The sequence below is a fragment of the Sapajus apella genome, unplaced genomic scaffold (genome assembly GCF_009761245.1).
Source record: "Sapajus apella isolate SASKATOON/1434 unplaced genomic scaffold, GSC_monkey_1.0 scaffold5, whole genome shotgun sequence".
Classification (NCBI taxonomy): domain Eukaryota; kingdom Metazoa; phylum Chordata; class Mammalia; order Primates; family Cebidae; genus Sapajus; species Sapajus apella.
This window is the reverse complement of record NW_022436945.1, coordinates 37,672,589-37,697,623: the sequence shown is the minus strand read 5'-3', so window position 1 is coordinate 37,697,623 and position 25,035 is coordinate 37,672,589. Positions and strand designations below refer to the sequence as shown.

General features: G+C 35.7%; 1 protein-coding gene across 14 annotated transcripts in view; it reads left to right on the top strand.

The window, feature by feature from the left end:
- Window positions 1-25,035, top strand: part of FRYL (FRY like transcription coactivator) — a 272,517-nt gene that overhangs the window by 221,037 nt on the left and 26,445 nt on the right. For 13 of the 14 annotated variants that reach the window (XM_032274136.1, XM_032274133.1, XM_032274135.1 and 10 more), the window contains 13 exons: window positions 476-661; window positions 2,308-2,512; window positions 3,682-3,803; window positions 4,617-4,807; window positions 6,467-6,561; window positions 7,659-8,266; window positions 8,555-8,652; window positions 12,614-12,784; window positions 14,046-14,186; window positions 17,448-17,645; window positions 20,692-20,853; window positions 20,972-21,046; window positions 21,371-21,547. In XM_032274136.1, coding sequence (XP_032130027.1) covers window positions 476-661; window positions 2,308-2,512; window positions 3,682-3,803; window positions 4,617-4,807; window positions 6,467-6,561; window positions 7,659-8,266; window positions 8,555-8,652; window positions 12,614-12,784; window positions 14,046-14,186; window positions 17,448-17,645; window positions 20,692-20,853; window positions 20,972-21,046; window positions 21,371-21,547 — 2,429 coding nt within the window. The remainder of the gene's footprint in view (window positions 1-475; window positions 662-2,307; window positions 2,513-3,681; window positions 3,804-4,616; window positions 4,808-6,466; window positions 6,562-7,658; window positions 8,267-8,554; window positions 8,653-12,613; window positions 12,785-14,045; window positions 14,187-17,447; window positions 17,646-20,691; window positions 20,854-20,971; window positions 21,047-21,370; window positions 21,548-25,035) is intronic. The other variant, XM_032274125.1, reaches the window with a different exon arrangement.

Below are 25,035 nucleotides of genomic sequence, written 5' to 3'. Positions count from 1 at the left end.
TCATATCTATAATGCATTTGATGCTTATAGGATTGGCTTCCTGAAGCAAGTCAAGATAGCCATCTCCTTATAAGTTTTCCTGATGTGTACCCTTATTGTTGGTGTATTACTTTATTCCTTCAGTTAATCACGTACTGACTTTGTTACGTGCTAAGCACATAAAAAGCCTGCCTTTAAAAAAAATTTCATTTCCACAAAATTTTTTTTATGTTATGTAGCAGTAATAATTTTTAAGGGATCACTAAATTTTAGACATGATTAAATTTAAACACATTTAACTTATCTTGAGTCTCCCTAGTAGCATAAGGCAGTAGGCTATTGTAAAAGTATATAAGAACGGCAATAAAAAGCTATAATATGTCATCTTCCATGAAATCTTTCATATAATTTCTCCTTTTCTTCAAAATGTGAGTTTGGTAGTAAGAATACTTACTATTTCTCTTTATTGATGATGTTTTTCTACTATCCTTTTTAGGGTTTGACCACTGCCACCCTGAGGTGTATGAACATTGTAAACGCCTGCTTCTGCACTTATTAATAGTAATGGTACCCAACAGTAACATCCGCACTGTTGCTTCTGTCCTTCTCAGGAACAAGGAGTTTAATGAGCCCAGGGTGCTTACAGTCAAACAAGTTGCACACTTAGATTATAATTTCACAGGTATTTGCTTCAAAAGTACAATTTGAAAGTAGAATTATACTTTATTAATTTGGAATCCTGCATTAGAGAAAGTCAACTAAGTAAAAGTTGAAATACTAGAGAACATTTTAAAAATATTGTTGTATTATTTTAAATACCATTTAAATTCTTTACTAATAAAAGAAGGGATTAAATTTAAAGTATTTGAGTCTGCGTTACCTCGAAGGATCTTTATCACAAGATTTAAGTCATGAATATGTAAGTTGAGGACATAATGAAACAGTGCTTAATTTATTGAGGACTAAAGACAAAAAAGATGTTGAGCTTGTATTAGATTCCTCTTACTTGCAGTATCTGAAAACTGACAAAGTAAGGCATTTTAAATTTTGTTATCCACTTGATTATATTTACCGCATTAAAAACATACATTTTGAAATAGTGAAGTCCAAATTAATGAGACTTACTATAGCTTATTTCACTGTCAATATTAATTTTTTTTTAACTTTGTAAGGTATATTTTCTTATTTCCTATAACTCTAACTTATTTCTTTCATTCATCAGTACCATCAGGCTAATAACAGGTGATCTAGAAATTTTTTTAGAAATTGAAATAAAATTACCTTATTTTTTCTAATCATACAGTGTCAGATAAAGGGTTCATGCATTTTAAAGTTAGTTAAAACCCTGTTATTTATTTAAAATCCTATAGTTAGTAAGAAAACAATTATTAGGAAACATTAGCCTTTTAAAACTATGATTAAAAGAAAAATTGAATGAGGTTTACTGCGTTTTTATAAAAAGCACCTTTATTCAAAATTCCATAGCTTGTTTGTTTTTAAGGCTCCTTTTGCCAATTTGTAAATATGGGCATTAGTAATAACCTTTAACAGTTTTTAAAAAAATAATTAGGCCAGGCACTTTGGGAGGCCAAAGTGGACAGATCACCTGAGGTCAGGAGTTTGAGACCAGCCTGGGTAGCTAACATGGTGAAAACCCGTTTCTACTGAAAATACAAAAAGTCAGCCAGGCGTGTGATGCGTGCCTGTCATCCCAGCTACTGGGGAGACTGAGGCAGGAGAATTGCTTGAACCCAGGAGGCAGAGGTTGAAGATTGCGCTCCAGCTACGGCAACAAGAGCGAAACTCAGTCTCAAAAATAATAATAATTATTATTATTATTGATGTACTATGTGTATTTCAAATAGATTTGAATCTTTCTGCAACTAAAATGGATCAAAAATTATAGAAAATTTTCCATAAAAAGAAAATTTTGATTATATTCCTATAATCAAAAATTTAGAAATTTTTCCAAAAAAAATTTTCCTTTAAAAATCAGTTCATATTATAGAAATGTGACTGACAAACAATGTTGACAAAATATGCCAAAATATTAGGAAACTGCCACTTGCAATTTTCTTCAGCAGATGGCGGCAGAGGACTGCACAGTACATCCAAATTGCCAAGTTTTCAAGCCGTGAAATGATGTTTGCCCCAAAACTTACTTGCTGTAATTTGGTGTTTATGAAGGAGAGCTGATTGACACCACCTTGTGCTGACAGATTTCCTCATGTGTCCAATAGAGTCTATAAGAAACGACAGTTTAATTCTATAGGTATTTTGTGAGATTCTTTCATGTTTTAGGTATTCATGACGATCTTTCTCTTTCAGCAGGCATTAATGATTTTATACCTGATTACCAGCCCTCCCCTATGACTGACTCAGGGCTTAGCTCAAGTTCTACCTCTTCTAGTATCAGCTTAGGAAATAACAGTGCTGCCATTTCACATCTGCACACCACTATCCTCAATGAGGTTGACATCTCAGTGGAGCAGGATGGAAAAGTCAAAACCCTCATGGAATTTATTACCTCAAGGTAACACTGGAAGCTCTTAGCATCCCAACAGTGCATGTGTTAAGCCATTCTTTCATTGATCAGGTATTAAGAGCCATATTTTTTGTTTTCTGAAATGCCACTGATGTGAAATACACAGGTTTGTATTGTGCAGTACTTTGAAAATTAGGATGCAACCAAAGACTCTTCTTTTGTACCAATGCAGTTATACCTCAGAAGGACTTTAATAATATCTGGTTATTTAATGCCCAAAGAGAATGCAGTATTATCTGAACATATATTTCACTTTTATTAGCTACATTATCAATCAGTCATCAAATATTTATTTATGGTCTACTCTTTGCAAGGCACTGTAAGTAGAGAAGGAATATAGATGGGGAGAAAGGGCATGGTATTCCATTGCAAGAGCAAAATCATAGGAGCACAAGAAAACAGTATGTTTGGAAATGATGAGGAATCCACTCTGTAACACAGAGAACAGAGAGTTGTTCTAGATGATTCTGGAAAGTTTGGGAGAGTTCAAACTGGAGGGCCATGAAGCCTAGGCCATAAGGTTGTAGATTACATTGAAAATCATTAAGCTGGGGGAAGGGTGGGAGGCATAATTTAATAAATATGTGCAGAAAATCAGCCCCATAACAGTGTGTGGGATGCATTAGAGGGGGAAGGAACCGGAAGCAGCATGTAGTTGGTTCTCAGGGCACTTGGGCCTGTGCTAATAAAGAGCTTAACCGAGGTGGTAGCTGAGAATGCAAAGACATTTTAAAGAAAGAATCAAGGAGACATTATTCTGTCCTAAACTTAACCTGTAGTTTTAGCTAGTAAATTATTCTCATTGCATTTCACCAGTAAATTATTTTCTTTGCATTACAATCTAAATACAGATTATATTTTTACCTGTAACACATAAGCAGTAACCAATATACTTCTCACTTGGCAAAAGTTGGCATCTTTTTCTACTACCTCAGAGAGAATTTGACTGGTGTGATGGTAGACATTGAAAATTACATCTTTCTCCCTGGCTGTAGATTATTACATATTCATGTACCTAAGTAGTAGCAGTAGACTGTGACCTATTTATTTAACTACCATCCTTTCTAATTGTAAAGATGTCACTTAGGCAAGCATGAGTACAACTGTTAATCACAAGTGAAAAATCCAAGGAAATTACCTCTGTTCTCTATTTTCAGAAAAAGAGGGCCTCTTTGGAACCATGAGGATGTTTCCGCCAAGAATCCTAGCATAAAGAGTGCTGAACAGTTAACTACATTTTTGAAACATGTGGTTTCTGTTTTTAAGCAGTCAAGCTCAGGTATCTTTTAAAAAATATTTCAAATGATATTTTAGTTTTAGTGACATTTTAATGTGATGTCAATTTTTGATAATGCTTAGTAAAAAGTTAATAGTTGATAATATGATATGTCTAAAATTAAAAATTTCAGATGTTTTCTTTTTTTAACTTATTAATGATAACAGATCTGTTTTCACTGAAGAAAAATTAAGTTACTTAAAAATAAGCTATCTATGAATTGCTGGGCTTCCGTGTTTGATGGCATCATAAAATTACAATACAATTGCGTATTATGAAAAAATTACATTAAATGGACATATAGAAATGGGAAACTGAAAAAAAAATTGTGCTAGTATAGGCTTCAGTAATCTCAAGTTTAACACATCCTGAAAATCATAGTAAAATTGTATATTGTCTAGAGCAATGATTCTCAACTAGGGGATATTTGGCAATGTCTAGAGACAGGGTCACATTATGGGTTGGGGGCAAGGGGTTTCTACTGGTACCTGGTGGGTTGAGGCCAGAGACACTGCTAAACATCACACCCTGCTCAGGGCAGTCCTTCCAACAAATAATTTTCTGGCTTATAAGGTCAGTAGTGCTAAGGTTGAGAAACTCTGGTCTCAAGGATTGCTTCCCTAAAAATTAAAGAGTCATTGAAAATGCAAATGGAGTTTAATCGAAGAAATAACATTGACTTATAAATTGTGACTGCTTGTCTGGTTTGCCAGGTAGTGTGCTAACTGCTAGTTTTAAAATGATTCACTTCTGATTATAAACCCAATAGTATTCTAAAGAACAAGAACAACCTACTTGTTTCCTTTGCATTCACAGAAGGAGTTCATTTGGAACATCATCTTAGTGAAGTTGCTCTGCAAACAGCACTTTCCTGTTCTTCTCGACACTATGCTGGGAGATCCTTTCAGATTTTCAGGGCCCTAAAGCAGCCTCTCACTGCAACTACACTTTCTGATGTTCTCTCCAGACTTGTAGAAACTGTAGGGGATCCAGGAGAAGATGCACAGGTTATTTATTTCCTTACCTTGTTCCAGCAGTTATTGAGCAGCTACTAGTTGTCAAGGATTTACTGTCAATATAGATTGCTATAGCTAGAGCAAGATAACAGGTGTCTAGAATTATAGTCAGATGTTGGGCACGCAAAGAATTAAGAGACAAAGTCAATTTTATAATTAATATCTAATAACCTAATTAAACTGTTTAGTGCCTATCAGAAGCTTTACACTCTCCCACTCATACACACACACCCCTAGATACTAACCTGGGATGATCACAAGGTAAAAAAGATACAAAGTTAAATTTAAATATAACATGGAACATTGATTTTCGTTTTTTAAGATAAGTGAACTATTTATTGCACTAGAGAACTTCAGTTTGTACAGATGAATGATTTTATTAACACTGTTAGAAATACCGGGGATACAGTGATGAATGAGACAAATTCCTGACATTCTAGAGCTCATATTCTATTGGGGGAAATAAGCCTTTAGTCTTCCAATTATGCATAACATAATTTATCCTATTGCTAATGCTGTGAAAATAATAAGGTAATAAGATTAAAGGAGAGGGAATTGTTTTACATATGATAATCCATCTGAGAAGGTAATTTTTGAAGAGATACTGAAATGAAGTAGGCTCTGTTAGGATCTGGGGAAGAACATTTCAGGCAGAGGAAAATAGGACTAACAAGTGCAAAGGCCCTGAGGCAGAGGAAGTAGGGCTGTTCTGAGGAGCGTCAAGAAATTCAGTGTATCCAGAATACATTGCCGGATGTGTAACAGGAAATTAACGAGGTAGACCGTTCAAATCATGTAAGGCCTAGTAAGCCCTGGTGAGAGGCAGGACTTCACTCTTAATTGATGGGAAACTATACAGACATTTTGAGGGAAGGTAGGTGATGGATGTGATTTGTTTTTTTGAAAAACTCATTCTGACTTTGGGGTGAAATCTGTAGGAAGGGCAAGAGTGGAGGCAAGAGAGGTCAGTAAGGAGGTTACTGTAAGGGTCCAGTTGAAATGGTGGTAGCGTAGATTAAGGGAAGTTACGGAGGTAGAGGAAAGTGGTGAGATTTAGTGTGTATTTAAAAGTAATTCGGCTAGGCGCAGTGCCTCATGCCTATAATCCCAGCACTTTGGGAAGCAGAAACAGGCGCATCACCTGAGGTCAAGAGTTCAAGACCAGCCCTGGCCAATGTGGTGAAACCTGTCTCTACTAAAAATACAAAAATTAGCCAGGTGTGCAGACACATGTCTGTAGTCCCAGCTACTCATCACTTGAACCCAGGAGGCAGAGGTTGCAATGAGACAAGATTGTGCCACTGCACTTGACCCTGGGCAATAGAGCAAGACTCTGCCTCAAAAAACAAACAAACAAAATTAGTATTTTCAAGACTTGCTAGTGGATTCAGTTTAGATGTGAAAGAAGCAAGGATAATTCCTAGATTTCTAACCTGAGCAATTTTGAGTGAATTGTGGCACCATTACAATCAATTTATACACCATTAATTTGATGAGTTTGCATCAATCAGCAAGATCATGTTGCTGAAGAGTTTAATCATGTTGTAACATTAACGTGGAGTTTGTTCTATTTTTAAATCCCATTGGGAAGTTCATTGTAATTTATTTATTCCAGAGCATAATTATTAAAATCTGTCTTTTTCTCCTCAGGGATTTGTGATTGAGCTGCTTCTCACGTTGGAATCTGCAATTGATACTTTGGCTGAAACCATGAAGCATTATGATCTTCTTTCTGCCCTTTCTCAGTAAGAATTTAAACCAGGCAACCTAATATGTAGAGAACTTGAATAGCTAACTATGCATAATTATAACTTTTTAAATTCTAATATTGTTAGTGAGCATAATACCTCCAAATCAGATGGATTACCTGTGGGGAGATGGGCCACAGACAGGGAGGGCTTGTGAAAAATCCTAGTGCTGATTTTGGCAGTGATGTTCTTCTGATGTGCTGGTCAGAGATCTTTCTGCTGCACCACTTCATTCCTGCCACATTCAGCATCCTGTTGCTCCCCAGCCCCCACCACAGCTGACCTGGGAGCCTTAGGGCTCTCCCACCTTTCACATATTGTTCCTTCTCCCTGCAACTGCCTCTCTCCCCACTTTCTCTGTCTTGCAAGCCCAGAATTGACTAATCCTTCAAGTCCCATCCCAAATATTACTTCTAGCTAAGCATTTCTAACTTCCTCAGGATAGTGCTAATTACTCCATCCTTTGGGTTCTCATGGTGGTTTTTTTTTTGTTTTTTTTGTTTTTTTTTTCATATTTTATTAATAGGAATTAACAGGCTATAAATTTATCCATTCACATATTTATCCCCTCTTCCAAAAGACTTTGTCTAATATCCCTTCCTTTTCTATATGGCTGGCAAACATAAAAAGCAGTCAGTCAATATTTTCTTCATAAAAATTGGATGTGAGGGAGGAGGAGAAATCAAAAATAAATTTTTGAGCTTAGCTCTTTTAGAAAGAGTGTGTCATTGACAGAAATAGGGACATAAGGACCATCAAGTTTGAGGAAAAGACAAATGAAGTCAGCTTTGAACATAATGTATGCCTAAATCCCAGAGCTAAAAGTTATTAGTGACTACTATAACAGAATTTTCTCAGCAAGTAGAGCCTCATCTCAACTCAGAGGAAACCATTAGCCTCAGGAGAAAAGGTACTGTTGTACATTTTGTTTGAATTTGGAGGGAAAACTGAAATTTGATTCAACAAAGTCAGATATACTGAAAAATGATTTTTCTGGTACCAGTTACTATTTTTCAGTGTTTTCAGAAGTAAAATTAACATAGCAAAAGAAGTGACTGTGTATGCATTTATCTATTCTTTCTCTTTTTTTTAAGAACCTCATATCATGATCCTGTAATGGGAAACAAGTATGCAGCTAACAGGAAAAGCACTGGACAACTCAATCTAAGCACAAGTCCCATTAATAGTAGCAATTATTTGGGATGTAACAGTAATGCAAGAAGTAATTCTTTGAGATTAAGTTTAATTGGTGACCGAAGAGGTGACCGGCGGCGGAGTAACACACTGGATATAATGGATGGACGGATAAACCATAGCAGTAGCTTAGCAAGGACTAGAAGCCTTTCCTCTCTAAGAGAGAAAGGAATGTATGATGTGCAGTCCACTACTGAGCCTACCAACTTGATGGCCACCATTTTTTGGATAGCAGCATCTTTATTAGAATCAGATTATGAATATGAATACCTCCTGGCTCTCAGGCTTCTCAACAAACTGCTTATCCATTTGCCTTTGGATAAATCAGAGAGTCGAGAGAAGATTGAAAATGTACAAAGCAAATTGAAATGGACGAATTTTCCAGGACTTCAGCAGCTCTTCCTTAAGGGTTTTACCTCAGCATCTACACAAGAAATGACCGTGCACCTCCTCAGTAAACTCATTTCTGTCTCCAAACACACATTGGTGGATCCTTCCCAACTGTCAGGTGATGTTAATATAATTGCCCCAGCACTTTGCATTTTATGTAGTGAAATGTAAACTAATCATTTGTTTTGAAATCTACTAATTTCTGCTTTTCTGCAAGTAGTCATGGTTTTTATACGTTAGGTAGCTTAAATTATTTGGTAAAAGCCAAAAAAGAATTAGAAGATCAAGTATCCCAGGATCTTCTGAAAAGAAAATGGTTTCTGTGAACCATCTAAAAAAGTACCTTTAACTTTTAAAATAATGTGCAATAAAATTGGTTATTGTTTGCTTTTTTTTGTTTTGATAGGCTTTCCTCTTAACATCCTTTGCTTATTGCCTCACTTAATCCAGCACTTTGACAGCCCAACTCAGTTTTGCAAAGAAACAGCTAGTCGAATAGCAAAGGTAAGCAAATGTTATGCTGAAAGATAACACTACAGGGAAATTACTTTGTAGTCCATCTTAAGGGAGGGGGAAATCTCTTAAAAATCCTTTTATTGTCACTTCCCATATGAATTTTGCATTTAAATTTTTATTCTTTTTATGCACATAAAGGAGTTACATAGAAATGGTGTAAGTTACAACTGCTCAAATGACAGTAAATAAAACTATTTAATTAGAGTAACACTTCTCTGAGTCTGAGTCTTTTTCTGCTCTTTTCCCCTACTTCTACTTCTCTGTCTCATTCATTTGTTTATCCATTTCCAAATATTTACTGAGCGCTGGGTTAGATGCTGCAAATACAATGATAAGCAAAGTAGATAGTATACTTTATCGTGGAGAATGAAGTCAAGTAAGTAGACAGTAACCAGAGAGTCTGATTTGGCGTTTTATCAGTGGGGATAGTCAAGGAGCACACAAAAGGAAAGTCTTCCGAGAAGTGATATCTAAGCTGACTTAGATCACTATTGAAGAATGGATAGGAATAACCAAAGTAACATCCCTGGATGAGAGGCAAAGCGAGGGGCGGTTCGGGGTTTCAAGTTTTCCAGGCAGAAGAAATCACAGGTGCAGAGGTTCTGAGGAAGAAGAGGGTATAATCTGTTGTAGGATTTGGAAAGTTCTCTGTCTCTTTTTGTTTGCTTTTTTTCTTTTTAACACTCTTTCTCTTCATCTTCTCTCTCTATTCCCTTCATTCTTTTTTTCTTCCTTATTTGGCTCTAAAAGAGCCAAATCTAAATCATATGGTTTTAGAAACAGTGACATAGCTGTTTGTAAATTATTTAACATTTGTTTAAAAGTATTATAGCTCTTAATTTTAGAAGAATGTGATTGTGACATTTTATATTTTTAGTAGTCCCCTCTCAAGAATAATAAAGAACTCTCAAACAGCCTGCCTTTTGCTTAAATATAATTCCTAACTTTTTTTGGTCAGTCATTGAGTCTAGAGGAAAAAACGCTTTTCAGACTGAAAATATAAACAGTTCTAAGAAAGAGTTATATAAATTTACAAGTAGCATACATATCACAGGAAATTTGGTGAACTGGGGGAGGTGAGTGAATAGCAAGACAAGTAAGAAAATTTGGCTAAAGCATAAGGAGAAAAAAAAAATTTTCCACAGAAGAGAACAAGCAAATAAAATCCCCAGAAAGAGCTTTTTATGTAAGCAATTTTTAAAAACTGAGATTTGATTAGCAAGTAGCATAGCAAAGGGAAAAAGCAAGCATGCACGAAGCCAAATAAAACCCCCACTTTCCATGGCCGGGTACCAGCATAGTAAAGAAAATACTGGCAATCCAGTGAATCTCATTAACAGTAATAAGAGTAAGAACCTTTTCACTATCTTGATAAATAACATTTAATAAATGATATGAAAATATTTAATAAAATATGCTCTTAACACCACCCCCAATTAAATTCCTAAATAAATTAGATAGAGAAAGATTCTTAATATAATTATTCTAAAAGCATGTATTTTAAAAGAGCCATTATTTTAGCTAATGGAAACATTTTAGTTTCTTAAATAAAAATGGTGGTGGTAGGAAATAAGCCAAAAGTTGTCTTTTATTCTTGGTTTTTATTAAACTAATCCAATAGAACATTTAAGTATCAGGAGAGGGTGAAAATTATGACTATTAGAAATATATTGCCTTTTGAAAATGATTACTTGCCTAAAACCAGCTGCATGTATTTGCATTAATAAAGTCTAATAGTCATAGAAAATTCATTAAAATAACTTTCATTTTAATATTTTAATGATACATCATTAGAAAAATTTTGTAAACAAAGATTTTTTTTTTCCTACATAAGGGATTAGAAAGCAAATATAAGGGGGAAATACATATTGGTTTACTTTGGAGGTTTCAAGAAAATAAAAGGCATATATCCCCTAAAAAGGGAAGTAGAAGCATTTAAGAGTGGCAGCTGAAATGTGTTAAATGACCACTGCCTGCTAAATGCTGGGGTAACTGAGGAGCCGGCCTCCTAGCCTGAAGGATGTCACAGCTCCTTGAATATCAACCTGCTGATGTCGTGACCACAGTAGGGCCATGGAAATGCCCAAATATCTTTTATGTTTTTAAGAGATCAGATATGGCCTTCTGTGATTAATAAATTGTTTTTAAGCCTGTTTTCTTCCCATTGGACAGCACACAAAGGTTCCCTCTCCATAGGCTTTTAGCAGCCTGCAGGATGTGAATTAAATTGGTTCCTTAATTATTCTCTCACTTATAACCTTCTAGAGTAATTTTCTGCCATTATGTGCTCCTTGATTATGCAAATATCCCTAGTTCTACTGTTTGTGCCTTTGGAGAGCACAGAATTTCAAAATGAGGCAACACTTAGGACAAATATTTTTCTCTTTAGTGATTCATTATGGCAAAAATAGCATGCTAAAAAAGTTTGTTATAAAACACACTCTTTTTGGATCATATTTTAACCTGGCATTTCAAAAATGCCAAAATTAAATCTGTCGCTTGTTCTGTTGTGAAATTGCATAGCATATATTCCAAGAAATTTTCTCCCTTTTCAAAAAATAGATTTTTAAAAATCATTCTTTAAAAAAAAATTAAGAATATAAGAATTCGATAAGAATGTTTTATTCTTCAGGAAAGTTTTTTATGTTTTAAAGATTTTAACAAATTGTGAAGTTATAAAATTATGTGATTTTTAATAATATGTTAAATTACTATATTTTGAAATGCAAATAGGAAATACCGACCAATTTCTTTTTTCTTTCTGATGTCTGTTTATGGGTAAAAGACTGCTGCATGAAATAAGCTGCTTTCAATGATTTTATAAAATAACTTCGCAGGTACTGTGTTAATAGTCTGTGCACGGCCTTGCATAATCTTTAATTTTGTGCTTGTTCCATTATAGTGTCCTAATGATGAATTTGAGGTCCTCCAAGCCTATTAAACATATTCTGAATTACCAAAATTAGTGATATTTATTTGAAAGTTGAAGACGTGTATATTTAAAAGGGCAATTTCTTTACCAAATGCTGTAGGTAGTTGTAAAAATACAAACAAAACATCAGTAAGATGGAAGAATAAGTAAGGAAAAGGAAAACGAAAAGCAGAAATGACAATGAGTCTAGCCCTTTATGACAGATTGGTGTGTAGGAGTAGCATGGCCCTTTTCCAGTTCTGCAGGGCTCAGTTGTTCCCTGGGAGAGGCCAGGGAACAAACGGGCTAAGAAGTGCATTCGGTCAGTAAGATTCCCCCCAAACATTAGTTGGTTCAGATTCCTTAGTATTGTATCAAACAAACGTGGGAGTCAGTACATTTTGGAGTAGCCTCTAAAAGATTGGCCAAGGATCGTAAAGCTTTAGGTGATTTCCTGAAGAGCGGTTTGGGGTCCACCATTGGGGATTTTGGACTCCAAATTTTATCAGAGCCCCAGTGATATCCTTTGACTATGTCACACATGTTGAGGCTGTTTGCAGCTGACCGCTCTACTGAGACACCATGGACACAGCTGGAGGCTGAAGCATTTCCTCCCAGTCACAGCAGCTCGGAGCCTCCCTGAGAATTACCTAGTTATGCCTGCCTGTGTATGCACTTGTGCACTGATCCATCCTGGGTTTGACAAAGCAATTCCAAAATGATGTCCCAAGTTCACAGAACCATACATAGTTTCTGCCAGAGACAGTTTTACAGATCTTCAGACTGAAGAAGGCCGTATTATTTAATACCCACAAAGACATTTGACATATTAATCCTCTTCCTGTACCATCTCTTATTATTCTCTGAAGAATGCCTTGTGCTTTTTTCTCATTTCACTTTTCTACTGTATTGAAGTAAAATACATTAAAACCATTATACATCTAAATTATTTCATTAAGCAAATACATTTACCATAAAATCAAGTTCAACTTGGTGTCGTTATTTTAAGTGAATGAAATAATTTTATTTGTTTTCTAGGTTTGTGCAGAAGAAAAATGCCCAACACTTGTCAATCTGGCACACATGATGAGTTTGTACAGTACGCACACATATTCCAGAGACTGTTCTAACTGGATCAATGTCGTGTGCAGATACCTGCATGACTCCTTCTCAGATACAACATTTAATCTTGTGACATATCTTGCAGAGGTAAATTTACCAAAAATATATATATTTTTATTTACACTGTGTGTGTGTGTGTGTGTGTGTGTGTGTGTGTGTGTGTGTATTTCTAACTACCCTGTAGTATCTTTTCAAGTTGGATTTATTTGCAGAAGGAGCACCAATATTAACTGATACTCAAATTGTCCAAGAGTCAAAATAGATAATAATTTTTTAAGATAAAAATACAAGTAATTCCTATCAAGTGTAAAAGAAGTTTTTATTAAAGGTGGGTTGTTTCCATGTCCAGTGTTTATATCCTTATTTGCTGTCCTTAAGTGACATGAAATTCAAAATAATGTACACTTTACCTAATTAAAAATGGAGAATGCATTTTTAGTGGTCCTGATTGTAGAGAATGGTTATAATTTTTATTTCTACAAAATTAGGTTTTAGCTTAGAAATCTTTTCTAGAATAATAATTACAGCATACCAAAGTATTTCTGCTGGAAAAGTTCTTAGTTTGATGTTACATTTGCTTCCTATCTAAAATATAATTTTGAGGCAGTAAAATATGGATAATAAAGTAGCCCTAGAACAGCATAAAAAGTTAATATTTATTTGATGCTTAAGAAATAACTTGGCCGGGCGCGGTGGCTCAAGCCTGTAATCCCAGCACTTTGGGAGGCCGAGGCGGGTGGATCACGAGGTCAAGAGATAGAGACCATCCTGGTCAACATGGTGAAACCCCGTCTCTACTAAAACTACAAAAAATTAGCTGGGCATGGTGGCACGTGCCTGTAATCCTAGCTACTCAGGAGGTTGAGGCAGGAGAATTGCCTGAGCCCAGGAGGCGGAGGTTGCGGTGAGCCGAGATCGCGCCATTGCACTCCAGCCTGGGTAACAAGAGTGAAACTCCATCTCAAAAAAAAAAAAAAAAAAGAAATAACTTTATGCCCAGAAAAGTAAATTACTAAATAGATAGGCACAAAGCAAAAGTCAAAAGCAAGAGATTCCTAGTCACTAAAAATTTTTGTCAGCTTATAATAAATAATACCTACCAAATTAGTTAAAGAAATAAAACACTATGATTTAGATGAAAAGTTATGGTCTATTTCTCCTTTCTGAACCAAGGAAAAATAACAGTAATAGATGCTGCCTTTTACTTTATTAGTCTCTAGATTTCTGATTCACCTAACTATAAACTCATGGCTAAACCTATGTTTTTCAACCTCTTAAATGTAAATATTGAGTTTTTGTTAAACCTAATTAAAGTATACTTTAATATTACTTTTAATATTATTTTTAGCTATTAGAAAAAGGATTGTCCAGTATGCAGCAGTCATTACTACAGATTATTTATAGTCTGTTGAGTCACATTGACCTGTCTGCAGCCCCAGCCAAGCAGTTTAATCTGGAGATCATAAAGATTATTGGCAAATATGTACAGGTGAGTGATCACAAAATTTACATGTAACCTTGTTCATCTCAAAATGACTTACAATCACACAATATCGGAAATGCCTTAAATGTCGAAGAATAGGGAAGTGGTTCAACCATAAGGCATGTTTTTAGGATATTTACAATATGGAAAATGTTCTCAATATGAGTGACAAAAACCAGAATCTGAATTGGTATGATTTCTACTTTTCATTTTAACAATTTCTGTAATGTTCTCTAATGACTGGAAGGAATGCACATACACATTGCAGCAGTCACAACTCTGGAAATTAGGACTGTGACTCATTGGTTGTTTTTGTTTTTCTTTTGAGACAGAGTCTTGCCCTGTGGCCCAGGTTGGAGTGCATTGGCGCAATCTCAGCTCACTACAGCCTCCACCTTCTAGATTTAAGCAATTCTCCTGCCTCAGCTTCCCAAGTAGCTGGGAATGCAGGCATGCATCACCACACCCAGCTAGTTTTTGTATTTTTAGTAGAGACAGGTTTTGCCATGTTGGCTAGGCTACTCTCAAACTCCTGACCTCAGGTGATCTGCCCGCCTCAGCCTCCCAAAGTACTGGGATTACAGGCGTCAGCCACCACACCTGGCCTCATTGTTCTTTCTTTCTTCACATCTTTCTATTTTTTTTAACAAGGTTCCACAGAGTGGACATACACTGCTTTTAGAAACAGAAAACCTCTTTGAAGAGTTTGTATTTTAGAGCTTTTTTATGTGTCGATAAAAAGTCCCAGATATTTAAGACTAGAAAATAAAACTTGATTTAAATGTACACGATGACAATTCGGCCTGGTCTTTGCTGAATTTCACCTTTGAGCTATCAGTTAAGAAAGGCATTGCTGAGCAGATCAATAGGGTGGATACAACTCATCAAAGAAAACAAGCTCATTAATACCCTTAATAGATTAATATGTTATGTTTATACTCCAGTTATGTTTTCATTCACTAGGGCAGAACTTATAAAGGGAAATACTTAGCTGGCAAGGAATTTATTCTAGTTCATATCTGAAAGTAATAAAACTGTAGTAAAATGTTTTCAGTGGTTCAGTTATGTAATCCAGATTACCTCTTACATTCCCTTGAAAATTAGTGATTGCAAGTATCCAAAAAATGGAAGATTTTCTGGTTGGCCCCATTTATCTTCTGTCTTACCCCTCAATGTGTGAGGCTTTACTAGACAGCAATTATATCTCTTTCTACAGCACATTTCTCTTTTCTTCTTAACCTTAAAAAAAAAACTTACCAAATATGTGCTATGTTTCACATAGAAACAGATACCACGTTAAATTTTCTACCTTATAGGTACCTTTCTTATCTTTAGAACCACAAGCTCAACTTGCCAGTGGACAAGCAGGTAACTAGAGGGAGCATAGATCTGAGGCTATGTGAACTGCACACTCGCCGTCTCAAAGGAGCCACACAAGTTAGCTTCCCCTGGTGGTTTTCATGTTAGTATATGGGTCCAGTGTGACCAGACTTCCCATTTTTAGAGAAGCTGGAAATCTACATTTTTCTGTAAAATCATCTGATTTTAAAATGCTGACTCAATTTTTTTTTCCAGATTTCTTTGTAAATGTGTGAATCAAGATCATATTTAGCTGATGGCTCATCACAGCTGCTGGCTTGTGCTTTACTAAACATCTAAATATTTCACAGAATTGAGTTATTGATAATCTTTTACATTTAAACACAATCAACAATATAATATATGAAAATATCCCTAAAGTTTAGCATTTCATGATGCCCAGAGACTGTAATTATTTCTGTCAGAAAAAAAAAATGATGATTATTTCTACTAGGTCATGATTTTGTCACATGTAAACTTTTTTTTTTTTGAGAACGGAATCTCACTCTGTTGCCCAGGCTGAAGTGCAGTGGTGCGATCTTGGCTCACTGCATCCTCTGCTTCCCAGGTCCAAGCAATTGTCTTGCCTCACCCTCCCAAGTAGCTGGGATTAGAGGCACGTGCCACCATGCCTGGATAATTTTTGTAGAGATGTTGGCCAGGCCAGTCTCAAACTCTGACCTCAAGTGATCTGCCCACACTGGCCTCCCAAAGTGCTGGGATTACAGGCGTGAGCCACTGCTCCCAGCCTTTAAATTACTTTTTACATTGCTGTTCTTAAAATGTCACAGTGTCATGTAGACCTTTTTATTATCAAATATTTTGTGTTTTGAGTGTCTTCATAGCAAGATGTTATGAACTCAATTAGCCCAGTTTTGCCAAAGCTTTTTTACTTCCTTTTTTTAGTGTTTTAATGGTACTTTTCTTTCCTCAGATATCAGCTGAGAAAGAATATGTATAATGTAATACAAGGTTGAGATGTGATTTTTGATACCATAAATAAGAAGTAGTTTTTTCTATGTATTCTTTTCAATGGGTGGTAAAAGAAAGATACTATAAATTCTTTAACAAATATTGACTCTTCTCTACATGTACATCTATCTCATAAATCATTCCTAAATTATATTGGTGGGAATATACAAAACTAAGACAAACAGAAAAAAATTTTTTTTAAAAGCCAAAATATGTAGGGAAAAAACCTCGCCCTATACAACTCAGTAATCCCTGAGAACATCACTTTGGCATGGTTTTTTTTTTTTCTTTTTTTTTTTTTTAAAGATGGGGTTTCACCATGATGGCCAGGCTGGTCTTGATCTCCTCACCTCAGGTGATCCACCCACCTTGGCCTCCCAAGGTGCTAGGATTACAGGCGTGAGCCACCTCGCCCGGCCTAGCATGGTATTTACATTCAATATTTGGGGCCTGGGCCATCAAGAAAAAAAGTCCTAAGTATATTTTAGTATCTTTATGTCTAAAAAGGCAAGTATTTATTTTTTAAAATTTTATCTGCAAAGACTTAAAATACTAAAATTTTAGAGTTTCAAAGCTATAAACTTTATTCACCTAAAAGTCGACATACATACAAATCTTTTTTTTACCACTACTGCCAAATTGCTGTGTCAGTCTGTCCAAATTAATGATAATTACAAAGCACTTATTAGGAGAAAAGCAAGAGATTTGAGTTGGGCAGCATTATTACACATACAGTGTCTGATAAATCTAACAGTACAAAAAATAACTTGTGTTTTCTTTCCTTTTGTAACTCAGACCTTTCATTAAGGATCTTAAAAATGAATAATTTTTACAAGTGTTTTTGTAGAAATAATATTTTCATGATGTACAGTAAATTTTTGTTCTTCGTTGAATGTGCATTTGTAACTTTTATGTGTCAACTATTTTTTAAACCAGAGTCCTTACTGGAAAGAAGCCCTTAACATACTAAAGCTGGTGGTGTCACGCTCTGCAAGTCTCGTCGTACCCAGTGATATCCCCAAGACCTATGGAGGAGACATAGGTTCTCCTGAAATATCCTTCACTAAAATTTTTAATAATGTTTCTAAGGAGTTGCCTGGGAAGACCTTAGATTTTCATTTTGATATATCTGAGGTAAGATGCTCAGGAATGATGAAGATACTCTACTAGCAATTTTCATTTATTTATTCATTCTTTCATTCAACAAACATTGATTGAGCTCATACCCAGTGTTAGAAAAACAGGGTGGGGTTGTGGGGAAGGCCTGCTGTCAGAAAGTTTACTGTCTGTTGGGGAAACAGACTGTACATTCCCCATCTAAAAGGTTCATCACAACTTAGCTTTCCAGCAGCGTTTAGCCCAGCAACTAAACATTGTGATCAGTGCTCGGCCGGAGTAAATTAAAAGTGCTAGGGGAATATGTAGCATCTGCCTAAAGGAGTGGTTTCAGAAAGGAGCCAACATCTGAGCTGAGTGTTGAAAGACAAGTAATCCTAAACCAGGCATATATGGCAGTTTTGGGAGGGGAGGTTAAATGCAAAGAAATGGAGAATGTGTGAATGAAGGCTTGTTAAGTGCCAGAAAGCATTACAAGGTATGCTGTACTACTTGTAAGTGTCCAGAATTCAAAAAAATGCAGGTGGAGTGTGATGAGAGATGAGGCTGAAGGCATAGGAAGGGGCAAGATCATGGGGCTCTTGCATTCCATAGTAACAAGCTGGTTTTGTCTAAATCAGTAGGAGCTCTTAAAGGATTTTTAGTTGGCATATTAGGGTTTGCATTTTAGAAGGATCACTCTAGTCATTATCTTTTGGGCAAAAGATAATGTGGGACTGTCCCAGGAGAATTGCAGAGGTAATGAAGAAGGAAGAGAGATGGTTTACAAAAAGACCAAGGAAGTAACTGATGGGATTTAATGGGAAAGTGGGGAAGAGGCATCAAAGTTTGTTGAATGGCTTGACAGGTAGATGCATGTTACACCATTCAGAGTGGGAATGCAGGAACAGATCTTATAGCAAGGAAGGAGAGGGCAATGAGTTCCATCTTGGACATGTTGACTCAGAAGTGTCCAAGAACGATACTTTTAAAGGAGGTGACTGGCGGTCAATTAAATTTGGGGATCTGAAGTTTTAGAGGAAAACTTGGGTGGATGTAACAAATGAAGGGTTTTGGTGTTGTATAAGTGCGTGGCTGAAACCATGGAAGGATTACTAAAAAGAACACAAGGCTACAATGAAAGGAAACCTGAGAAGCCAGATATTTTAGGGCTAGAGGCAGGGCCCACCAGTCTGGAAGGAACCCTGGACCCTGACTGTGCTGCATATTAATACAAATCTCATTTAAAGACTTCTCATCCTTGCTGAGAGTACAATTTATTTTCCCCCTCTGGCACCTGAGCCCACTCTTGGTGCCTTGGTGCTATTTAAACGGTCTTTCAGAAGCCAAGGGAGGAACTTTTCAAGAAGAAAGTTACTGATCAAGTATTGTAATATTGAGAAAAATTAAAAATTGAAGCTCTACTTACTTTTTTGTTGATTAGAATTATATAGATAAAAAATGTTATATTGCAGGTTGATCTTGGCATTAGAATTTATCCTAAACTTAATTTTTTTAGATAGAAAGTATATGTGTTACTAATGTTTTCCTTAATAACATCTGAGAATTTCTAACAAGGTGTATGTATAATAGCATGGGAATATGGTAGAGAAGCTTGGTTTTCCTTTTCCTTCGGATTCAGAAATCAATTGTGTAATTTAATTATGTTATTTGAAGCAGTGATGCAAATTCTCAAAACATTTTATATACTTAATTGGTTTCATCAAAAATTCCTCAGTACCTGCCATGCATAAGTACTGGAGATATACCGAAGGTATAGAGGCAATCACACATGGTCCGAGGGATTCATGTGTGGTAGGGAAGTCAGGCACATAAACAGTTTACAGTCAGCATGGTAAGTGTCCAAGTTTGATTACACAGAGGTGGTGGTGGTAGAAGAGAAGGCCTCCTTGGAAGTCTGGAGTCATCATTAAAAGATAATTAGAAGTGGCCGGGCGCGGTGGCTCAAGCCTGTAATCCCAGCACTTTGGGAGGCTGAGGCGGGTGGATCACGAGGTCAAGAGATCGAGACCATCCTGGTCAACATGGTGAAACCCCGTCTCTACTAAAAATACAAAAAATTAGCTGGGCATGGTGGCGTGTGCCTGTAATCCCAGCTACTCAGGAGGCTGAGGCAGGAGAATTGCCTGAACCCAGGAGGCGGAGGTTGCGGTGAGCCGAGATCGTGCCATTGCACTCCAGCCTGGGTAACAAGAGCGAAACTCCGTCTCAAAAAAAAAAAAAAAGATAATTAGAAGTTTACTTAGTGGATATTCCATGCAATGGGGGCAACATAGGCTAAAACATGGGTCTATAAAATATCAGGATATGTTAGGAAAACGAGCAAGCCCAGGTTCGCTGGTGTGTGAAGTTCAGGAGCCGGGGCGGGGAAGCAGTCATAGTTGAGGCGAGGGAGAGAAGAAGGATGATCAGTTGAGCATAAAGGGATTCGTGTGACATGCAGATGAGTTTGAATTTTATTTTCAAATGCAAATTTAAAACACTTTACAAAGTCAAATATAAATGAATTTTTGATTATCAGAATTTTTACTGACATGAATTTCGGAAGTGTTACACATCAGAGTTGTAGTAAGAAGCTACACAGAAATGTTCCCTTTTGTTACTTATCTTCAGTATTTGCTAAACCACATTGTTGAAGCATACTTAACAATATGCATTGAAAAAGCGCCAAAATTTAACAGATATTAAGTCTGAGTGGTAAGAAAACAGATGATTTTATATTTAAAATGTAAATCTTTTTTATGTTTTCTGAGTTTGGGGCATATTTTATAATCATGGTGGGAGAAGGTGGAGGTGGTGGTTTTTAAAGAATGCAGACAATATTTAAAATAGAAGCAAGCTTTCTGATAATCTCAGATACAAAGTTATTTCCAGTAAAGCCTCTTGATTAAAAAATATATATCATTACCTTTGATGTTTGTTAACATCCACCTCATGCAAAGTAAATTCTCTCCTCATGTTGTTTTTTGTTTGTAAAAAATATTATAGGTGCACTATTAACCCTTTTACATTTCTTTTATGTTGAAATATTTGAGCCAAACACTGGCATTTTGTTTTTGTGTAGACACCAATTATTGGAAACAAATATGGTGATCAGCACAGTGCGGCTGGAAGAAATGGGAAACCAAAAGTTATTGCTGTCACTAGAAGTACTTCCTCAACTTCTTCTGGTTCTAATTCTAATGCCTTGGTTCCTGTTAGTTGGAAAAGGCCACAGTTATCCCAGGTACATAAAGAATATCAAAACGGAATATTCATAGAAGAATCAGTTTTGTTACATGTATGAAAATTTGAGAATTTGTCTTCTTTTATCAGTAGTCCTAACACTTTGTTTTTTTCTTTAGCGAAGAACAAGAGAAAAGCTAATGAACGTGCTTTCTCTCTGTGGTCCAGAATCTGGCCTCCCAAAGAATCCATCAGTGAGTAATCATGAAGGCCTGTGTCAAGGTCTCAAAGATCATGTTATTCCATGAAGAAATGATGTCTCCTTGCTTGCCTTTTTAATTTACCTTACTTATGGTATTAACTCAGAATGAAAAAAAAAAATCTTGTCTCTTGTGACATCTGACAGCCATGCTAACTAGGTGTTCAACTAGTTAAACATGAAGACCAAATTTAAGCTCCGAATTCATTGAAGAATTAGGCCTTCAGTGGCTCTTGGGGTACTGGTATCTCATATGCAGAGTGACAAATTTGATGGATGGATTTTTTTTTTTTTTTTTTTTTGTTTTGTCGGTCATCAGGTTGTATTTTCTTCTAATGAAGATCTGGAAGTTGGGGACCAACAGACTAGCCTGATTTCTACAACAGAAGACATAATTCAAGAGGAAGAAGTAGCTGTGGAAGATAATAGCAGTGAACAACAGTTTGGTGTTTTTAAGGATTTTGACTTTTTAGATGTTGAACTGGAAGATGCAGAGGTAAGGATGTAGGCTTTCTATGCTAATATTTATAGAAGAGTTGTATGAGAATTAAGGATTTGATCACAGGATCTTTCCTTATTGTGGTCAGTGTAAAGTCAACAAGGTAAATATCTTAATTAGGAACTAAATTTGATTACTACAATTAGTCAATAGCAGAATAAGTCTGAGAGAAAAGGAACATTCAATTTTTCATCTTTATCTTTAAAAATATAAAATTAAAAAATGGATTTCTTCACAATTATTTTCAGGGTATGCTTAGACTTAAATGTTTTGCATGATCTGTTTTTACAAATTAATATGTAGCCAAGTGGTAAAAATTTATATTAAAATTGATTAAGCACAACTTCACAGAGTTGCACTTACCACTAAATTGGTATCACAAAGGGTTTGGCTTTCTAGAACTCTCCCCTTTGGCAAATGAGAGACTCTTTCTATGACATTCCAAATCACTTTCTTCTTTGTGATGTAGGTAACTTTCAAATGCCTGGTTTCATTTAATATTCAAAGGGTTTCTCCTCTAAATTGATTTAGTCTAGATTATATTATATTGGTAGTTATGTCAATTTAGATGCTTCTTAAATGGAAGTTAAAACTCAAAAAGTAGATTTATTAGCCCACAAAACTGAGCTAGTCCAGAGTTAGAGCTTATATTTAGATATGGCTCAGTGAAGTCTGTGGCTGTTTCTCTGCAGTTTTCTAGGCTCTGTCCTTCTCTGCAAGTCAGCTTGACCTCAGACAGCAGCAAAACAGTCATCATTGCTGGGTAGTCTTATTCCCACACACAGCAATATTTAGAGGAAGTGAGGGTCACTTCCAGAAATGTTCTTAAAAAAGTAAAGAAGTTGCTTTTTGAAATGCTCTTAGCAGACTTCTTGTCACATCTCATTGGCCCAAGTTAGGACACATGCTACTTTCTTAAACAATCACTGTGGTAAATAGAACAGGATTATCGTGGTTGTCTTAGGCTATTTATGGATCCATTCCTGTAGCTGAGCTCAGTTCCCCAAACTGTAATCTCTTAAACCTGGAAAGTTTCTATCAAACAGGTTTAAAAAAAAATGTACATTTTAAAATTGCTACAAATATCTGTATGCAAGAAGACCAAAATGCCTTAATACCAAGTATCTCTATATCATATCTTGATGTATCTTTTTCTAAAGAGTCAAAACTCATTCATATAGCTCATACACATTCAATTTTCATATACATATACAACTCATATACAGCCATCAGCTCTCATATACATATACAACTCATATACATGCACAGTTCATATATATTCAACTCTCATATACATATATAACTCATATACATTCATCAACTCTCATATACATACATGTATACAACTCATAGACATATACAACTCAATATAGTTCATATACATTCATCAACTCTCATATACACATACAACTCATATACATATACAACTTATACACATCTCATACACATTCATCAACTCTTCCTGTAGGGATGTTTCCTTTGGCTTTAACAGGTGAGTTAGAGGAAAGAAATGTAGTGCACTCTCCCATATCGCACTGTTCATTGTCCATGAAAGACCAGTTTAGGGAAGTGAAGTTCCCTCTCCTCAGCATGCCTCAGTGCCCCCTGCAGATGTGAGGATGTGACCATGTTGCCTCCAAGTAATACAAATGCCTCATGTCAGCTTAGGAGCTATGTAGGCTTCTATAGAATACTCTACCATTTACATTTTCCCAAAGACACAATTGTATAGGTTCCTAGGAACTCAAGAACAAGTATTATTCAGCACCTTGCAGGGCAGTAGTTTTTAAACTTTTTTGATACTAATCCACAGTTAATATATTTTATATCACATCCAATTATATATATACTTTTAAAAATAAAGGTTTCAAGAATATGCATCCAAACTCTATGCTATGCATACTTATATTTTCTGTTCTCTTCCTTTTCATTCTTTTTTTTTTTTTTTCAAAAAAATTAAAGTCACCACCCTAAAATTAGTTTCACACTTATTATTTGGAAAATGATATTGTAGGAAATAGGACAGACTTACACAACCAGGTAGCAGAGTGGAATGGGCTGAAGAGGCCTGCTGCCTACCGAAGGCCAGGAGCAGCTTCTAAACTCCTGGGTAGTTATTTGCTTTTTTCAGTCCAGAATTTAAATTTCTGTAGGCAGGTTCTTGATATTTTTGTACTGGTAAGATTATTTTTCTTTTTGTTTGCCTTTTTTTGTTGTTTAAAGAGCACTGTAAATGCTTTGAAGTTCATTCAGTGCTTCAAAATGTCAGTGGTAATGAACACGGCTTTTAATAGGACCTTAGTCAGAATGGATTAAGGATGTTCATTGTAGTTCTGTCTTTAATTCAAGTCATAGTAATCAGGGGTGGGATGGAGCATGCTAATTTATCCCTCATAATTAAGCCAAATCAGCGATACATATTTTCTAAAACCTGGATATAGTCTTGTTTAAAATATGGTGACAGGAAATACTTTGATTGCTGTAAACTTAACCACTAATGAAAATTATAATAAAATATCTCCTCACTTTGAAAGCCCACAGTGCATATTCATTCATTCACCAAATACATATTGAGGCTGCTGCCATTATGTATTTTGATACATAATAATATTTGAAATGACATGTTCTAGGAAGGTGATTATCAAACTCTGACCTGCAGGGCCATAGGGCTTCTAAGATACCTTCAGAAACAGCAGGGACAGATCCAAAGACCCAATGGGCCAAGCTCCTGGACACCTTCAACCAGAGCAGCTCTGGTTTTCTCAGTTTTGCACAGTTGACTCCCATCTAAAATTTCATTTAAAATAAGTATTCTTCTGCTTCAAAAACAAAAACAAAGATTTGAAAACTTCTAATCTGGACAATTCCTGTGTAAAGGGATACAGAAAAAACTGTCATATTTTGCTAGCCAACTCAATATGGTTTGTCATATCAAGGCCTAAGAAAAAGTGTAAGGATTATATCCTTACAAAAGGAGGAGCAGCTTAAAATAACAGAAACATAACTTATATAAATCCTTAAGTGGGAGAAATTGAAATTTGTCTTATTTCCTCTTGACCTTTTGAAATTGGCAACAGTTAATGTTTTGATGGCTGTGATCTTGATTTTAAATTATATTTTATAGTAAAAAATGACCACTGAATTTAGCCAGAGCTATCCTACTAAAATAATTGTGACCTTGTATGTTGTCAACTGCATGTGGGTATTTGAAGTCAGTTTTTGCATTGTACTAAGTATTAAACCTTTGTAAATCTTGAAGATTTTCTTAAAGTTTGTGTTGCCAAAGTGTATCATAGAAATGTTGTTTTAAGTGTCTGTCTCTGACTTTTTCACAACATATTTTGCATAAAAAAAGGTTTGAATCATATGTTGACTTTCTGCACAAAGCTTAATCCAGAGCTTGAATCAGTCTTTGGGTTTGAGAAATCACAAAGAGTTTTCCCCAAAAGTGTAGTGTATATTTAAATGTTTGTCTTCGTTTTTTT